This window comes from Chiloscyllium punctatum, chromosome 47 (genome assembly GCF_047496795.1).
Source record: "Chiloscyllium punctatum isolate Juve2018m chromosome 47, sChiPun1.3, whole genome shotgun sequence".
Classification (NCBI taxonomy): Eukaryota; Metazoa; Chordata; class Chondrichthyes; order Orectolobiformes; family Hemiscylliidae; genus Chiloscyllium; species Chiloscyllium punctatum.
In genome coordinates, this window is record NC_092785.1 from 20021196 (window position 1) to 20027938 (window position 6743).

At 40.7% G+C, this 6743-nt stretch overlaps 1 gene segment (V, D, J or C); it reads right to left on the bottom strand.

Annotated features, from left to right (window-relative positions):
• LOC140468451 (M1-specific T cell receptor beta chain-like) overlaps positions 1-1456 on the bottom strand; it is a 62373-nt gene extending 60917 nt beyond the window's left edge. The window contains 2 exon segments of the C gene segment in view: positions 483-782; positions 1394-1456. Coding sequence covers positions 483-782; positions 1394-1439 — 346 coding nt within the window.
• Between the last annotated feature and the right edge of the window lie 5287 nt (positions 1457-6743).

A 6743-nucleotide genomic window follows, 5' to 3' on the forward strand; every position in this document is an offset into this window, starting at 1 on the left:
GCGGGATACCCTTCAGACGCTCAGTCCAGACTCGATGGGCTTAATGGCCTCTTTTGGCACAGTCGCGATTCTATGATTCTGCTGTGCTACAAGAGCATGAAATGCACGTTTAAACGCCATTATAGTCGCTTTCCTTGAGAAAGGATAAGTCGCAAAATTAAATAGGAGTAATTTTATCGAAAAAAACAGTTTGCCAGGAATGGAATCTCTGTCCTCGTCGAATTATTATTGGGCATGATACTGTGAGCTCCGCTGAGCAATTACTAAATAGGGGCTGTTGGTCTTGAATTGTATAAGGAAGAACTCCTTAAAAGTATAATGCATTTATCCATTTAAGAGGTTTTTGGGAAACGGCGCAAACATCAGTGAGGAGCGGGTGTGTTGGTAAATGTTGTCAAATCCAGTTTCCAATCGATCTTCTAACAGTCTTAAAACTCGTGAGGTTTTTGAAACAGCTCTACACGTGTTTGTATCGCTGTGATCACTGGCAGCACAATAATAAACCGCAGTATCAGACACCTCCAACTTCAGAATTTTCAGGCTGCACGATTCAAGATCGCTCCTGGTGCCTTTGAACCTTGTCTTGAAATCCTTTTCAAACGTTGGATCTGACGTCCCAATCGAGGTTGCTATGAGCTGAAGGCCTGCTCCTCTTAACTGGCGGTACCAGTACATGTTGGTATTACTCATGCCATTTTGGTAACAGTGCATCTCTGCCGTCTTCCCCTTTTGTATAGACAAATGCTGCGGCCACTGAGAGAGGAGGGAACCTGTACAACTCCCTATGTAAATAAGATAGAGAGAAAAAGTAACGATTTGTGATGAAATGTCAATTGCTTGCAGAGACCTAGGTCTGTCCTCCAGTTTCCCAATTTTGACACATTTCCAGCTCCCCCGTCTTACAAAGACATATCGTTTCTCCATTGTGGATACAGAGAGACGCTCATGGGTGTGGACTTTGAGCCCGCTTATTTTAGACTTGCAGCATTACTACTTCCAGTAGAGGTGCCACAAACAGAGGCTATTTAAATGCAGGCCAGAAGCAAATGGAAGCCGTTTGCTGAAACGGAGAATAATACAGCTGCAAAATATGTGTTTGTTGAATTGCATCCCCTCTCTGAACATCTTTCAACCAATTTACAGTTCCAATGACTTCCGCATTTTTATAAAACCAGCACATGGTACTAATTTGTTTATTGATCAAAGTCCCTTTCATGAGGGGCAATTATAGCTGCTTCTCTGGCTGCACAGAACATTCTGCAAACATTTCGCTCATTTATTTGACAGTAGAGAAGAATGAAACTTGCAAGTGATTTGACTGACCAATGTTTCATTATGGTACTAAAACCAGATTAAGAAAAGCTCGAATACTATACCAAGCCTGGAATGTTACCTGGGAGCAGCAGTAACAGGAGATGCACAGAAATAAAACCGAACATTCCCCCCCCAAACTTGATACAGCTCTCACACACAATGAACTCTCTCTCCCTGACGCCGGATTTAATGCTTATCTATGGAAATGACATCATCGCTAGAACTTCCAATAGACTTCCCCCGCTTCTCTGCACAAAACATACATGTCACACTGTGCATAGATCAGTAACAAACCCACAAGATCGTTATGCAAGTTTAATGATATAACTCTCCCACAGCAGATTCACGTGGACTGCGAAGATTCACATATCTGGTCTATTGTCTGGGGGCGGACGGCAGAAGTAATACACTTCTCTTGAAAGGACGGGAGAATCAGTTAGACGTCGCAGCATTGTTCAATTCTGTCCATCAGAATTAACACAGTGAAAAAAGTGGAACTGGGTAGGACGATCAGCTCGGTGAAAGACCCTCTTTGGTCAGCCCAAACCTTGCTGTTTCTGCAAAACAAAACTCTAATAATTACGTGTGTGGCGGCATGGTGGCTCAGTCGTTAACAATACTGCCACACAACGCCAGAGACCTGGTTTGAATTCTTAACTCGGGCGACTGTCTGCGTGGAGTTTCCACATTCTCTCCATGACTCCATTTTCCCCCACAAAATGTAAATATTGCAGGTCAGGTGAATTGGCCATCCTGAATTGTCCATACTATTTGATGCATCCTTCAGAGGGAATTGCATCTGGGTGGTTTACTCTTCAGATGGTCGGTGTGGACTTGTAGGTCCAAATCGCCTGCTTCCACACTGGAGGGCATCTAATTTAAACAAGGATTTGATATTGATCAATTGTTGCGAACTCGCACATACCAAGGCGCAGGGCAACGTGCTGAGTGACCAACTAAAGGTTAGAGCAGTTGCTGCCAAGGTGGTGTTGATAAACACTGGTGACTGCGGTCTTCCTGCAGAAGTACACTGGGGTCCTTTCAATTATCGTCAAGATTAGAATGGTGCTGGAAAAGTACAACAGGTCAGGCAGCATCCGAGGAGCAGGAAACATCGATGTTTCAGGCAAACGCCCTTCATCTGAAATTCACCATTCATAATGAACGGGTTTTGCCCGAAAGCTCGATTTTCCCTGCTCCTCGGATGCTGCCTGACCTGCTGTGCTTTTCGAGCACCACTCTGCTCTTGACCCTAATCTCCAGCATCTGCAGTACCCACTTCTACCTCAATTCAATTCTCAGACATTCCTGGTCTCTCAATGCATGCAAATATAGTCGAGTTCAACTGAGAATTGCGTTTGGTTTCTTTATTGGATAGAGACAAACTCCAATGATTGCTTGCTTTGTTCACATGCAATTATGCAGAATGCGTGTGTTTTATTTTATATGCACATGTAATATATAATATACGCACGCACAAACATATGCACATGTATATAATATATATATGTATAACATAGAAAGATGTTTTACAATTAAAGTATTCTGTTGAAATGAAAAGAGTTGCTCCTACCAAGACTTGCTCATTTCCCAAATGAGTTAATGAAAATGAATGGAAGCAGTTTCCTGCACGCTGGAAAACGCTCTTTTTTCACAACTGCAGGACGGTCTGAGAACTGTTAAATTGCAATGTATCGTCTGCCATTTCTTCTTTCTGCAAAATCTGGAAAGAACTCTTTGCAAAATGAAATCTATTCCGCTCATAGTTGATTTGTGACCACATTAGACCACCTTATATGGCGGTCTAAAATCTTTCTGCCAAAGAACAATGAGGATCTTCCAGGTGGCTAAATGAATGCGAATATAACTTGAATAAGTAAGAAATACCTCTGGGCATCTGTGAGGAAATCAAATTTCAATGTTTAACTAATTCTCCATAAGAAAAGACAGCAAGGAATTCAATGATTCCAGAGAGATTTGGTATGTGTGCAACGATTTTGTATGATTACTTCGTATATTTTGATACAAAAGGACGTATGTTCCTTAGAGTGATACGTTCAGGTCTAAAAACCCTTTCTTGCCTCAAAATGAATGGAAATGATTGACTGTGCATTTGGAAAATGCCACTCTTTCTAGAACTGCAAGGATGATCTGAGGGATGTGGAATTCCAAGATGTACCAAATTTCTTTCTCTCAGTAAAGACAGTCTAGTACTGTTTTGAACATGTTTCATGTACATTTTGCATGAATAAAGTACATTTTTGCATTAAAACATGGTTCTCCTTCTTCGATAGTTTTCGCTGCAATACTCGAGACCTCCCTGAGCACGAGAAGAATGATTATACTTGGTTAACGTTGTGAAAATGAACCGCATAGACTTTTTGATATGTATGTAATCGCATATCATTACACAGCTCTGGAGCATGAGGATTTTGAACTCTGGCCTCCTTGCTCACAGGTAGAAAAACGTCATGACTGCATTATAAGATGTCTCCTTAGTTATTTAAGATTCTCTCTCGTCAACCTGACGAGACATGACATTAAATACCCTCTGTTTCAACATATTCTATTGATTTTGGAAATTCAACATTGGCCCCAAAGGGGAACCTTTCACAGTTTGGGTAGGTTTAAAACCCAGTTTATTTTTTAGAAAGTAGACCGTGCTTGGTCGGCATTTGTTGCGAACCACGAAAAGTACCAATTCCCAAAGATGTGGCGAAGTCAATCTTGCTTCTGTCACCACTCGGGATGAGGTTTCCGAGTTGAAACTTCTCCACCCTCTATCATTCTGTGTTTAACCAAAAGCAGAAATTACTGAAGAAACTCAGCAACATTCGTGGCAAAATAAAGTAGGATTATCGTTTTGTGTCCAATGGCCCTCTTTCAGAATGAAACAATTGTCTTGTAGATACTTTCTCAAAAATGTTTTACCCGTTTTTCCTATCTGTTTTCTCAAGGATGTTTTGACAATGTCTGGAGCTGATGGGTTTGGGATCAGGATCTTCCGACTCAGAGAGAAGACATTATTACTGTGTCACAAGAACTCCTCATCTGTTTTATTATCTGAATCGCAATTTGGGTAATTAATTCAGATGCTTCGATTGTTATGGGGCATAGCAACTACACTACGGCAGAAAAATAAGTGGTAATCTTCCAAACGATCTCTTTGTTCCTTTAGCAGTAAAAAATTATATTTCTAGACAATTATGAACGGCAACCTGGAAGCATAAGAAACGGTAGACAGACGTAGACGGTTCCCAACTTGATTCCACAATCCTGCACTGTATCCAAACACCCCGTATAGTAACTGCTGCCGTCATTCACTTCATGACTGAATTTGGGAATTGAATCATTGCAAGTACCACAAATAGCTTAGTTCAAATCTGTCTCTTTCTTATCCGTACAGATGGAAGCCATAGATTTGATGGTTACATTGCATTCTATTGTATAAGTTAGTTAAACCATGTATTTGCATTGGGAACTGTAAATAACTCGAAGGTAGCATTGAATAGATCCGAGAAGTTGAATGCAATTTTAATGAACGTGTTCCAAATTATAAGGTGCTTGACACAGTATTAGACTTGAAATTAACAAATGGCCGTCACAATTTCTGATTTGTGGAAGGGAGGTCTAAGTGTCTACAACACCTTGTAGGTATAAATGCTTCCAAACATCTCTCCTAGATCGTCTGCCCTAATTCGTAGACAATGTCTCCGTTATGGAATTGCCCATCAGTGGTGTCAGTTATCACAATACTTATTACCGGATTTGTCAATGGCATAAACATTCAAACATCCAAATTTGCTGACGAAATAAATTAGGCTGTGTTGGTAGATAATGTTGATGACAGTTCAAAATTCCAACAGTATTTTAATAGATTAGGTGAATGGGTAAAAACTGGCAGACGCATTTAAAAAAAAACACGTGTGAGGTTATGCATTTCAGACTGAAAATAGGATAGATCAGGGTATTTTTTAATAAGGCGCGAAGTGAAGTACAGTGGATGGTCAACAAGAATTGGGAGTTCAGGACATTGTTTTTTTTTAAATGCCACAAACACGTATGGAACATAGGCAAGAGGATGGTAGAATGCTGGCCTTCATTTGTAAAGGATTGGAGTATTTGGATTCAAATTATTTGCTGCACTTTTACGAAGCCCTTGTTAGATCCCACTTGGAGAATGGCAAGCAGATCTGTGGACCTCACCATAGGATGGATGTTTTGGTCCTGACAGGAGTTCACTGCAGGTTTACAAGGATGAAACCTGGATCTTAGGATTTCAGTTAAGAGGAGAGATTAGAGCAATAGAAATTTATCATCAAAAACTTAGAATTTTAAGTTGATCATCGAATTGAAGTTTTCAGGATATCGACAGGGAAAGACATGTTAAATAAAGAAAATCAATTTCCACTGGATCAATTAAAGACTTAAAGCCAGACCGTTCAGGGGAGATGTTAGGAAGTCTTCTACATGCAAAGAGTAGTGGAAACGATGGATGTGGAGGTTGATTACTAAACTAGAGAAGGAATTTAAGCAGAGACAAGAGAAATATCCTCTGAAAGAATGCAACTTTTAGGAAAGGAATACATTGTAGTGTCGAGCACAGAATTTAGGATCTCGAGCAGTAGCTCTTTATGGCCCTGCACCTTCTAATACAAACGCAAGTGATCTCCACCTTAATGTCTCCCACTTCGCTCACATCCGCCGACCGAACGCAAACTCACGTTAGATATTTCATGCCATTTTGGATCACAACAACCTAAGACACAGATACAAAATTAACTATGCATTTTTAATCAGTTTTCATCAATGGAAACCGCTATCTGATCTTCCCTCGGCCTTCTTCTGTCCAAAGAGTACAGTCCCAAATTCTTTAATCTATCCACATCACTGACATTTCTCATTGTTGGAAGCAGTTTTGATTTGTTTTGTTTATATTAATGAAAAAGCCCTTTATAGTTTTAAGTCAAAATGTAGCTGATTCAAACTAGATAACTGGAAATGAAGGAAGCAGACCTGGGTTGATTGATTGCAGTGGTTGTCTTTTTTGTCAAGGTGCCAGATGAGTTTGTCATTGTGTGTGCTATCCCCAGTCCCACAGTGATAGACCGCCATGTCCGTTAGCTGCACTGTCTCCACCGTTAGCTTTGACATTCTGTCATTTCTGGTCCTGCTAATGTCAAATCGATTTTTGAACCCCTCTCCATACTCAGGTTTTCCACCGCTGTAAAAGTACCCAATTAAAATGAATGCCTGTCTGGGTCTCTGTAGGTACCAGAGCATGTTCTCCTGGACTGTTCTATTTTGATAGCAGTGGATCTCGACCGATTTCCCTTTCTCCGTGATGACCTGACGAGGCCACTGGTACACGAGATCTCCCCAAACATTGCCTGCAAATATCAGATAAACAGAACAAATGGATCCTTCGA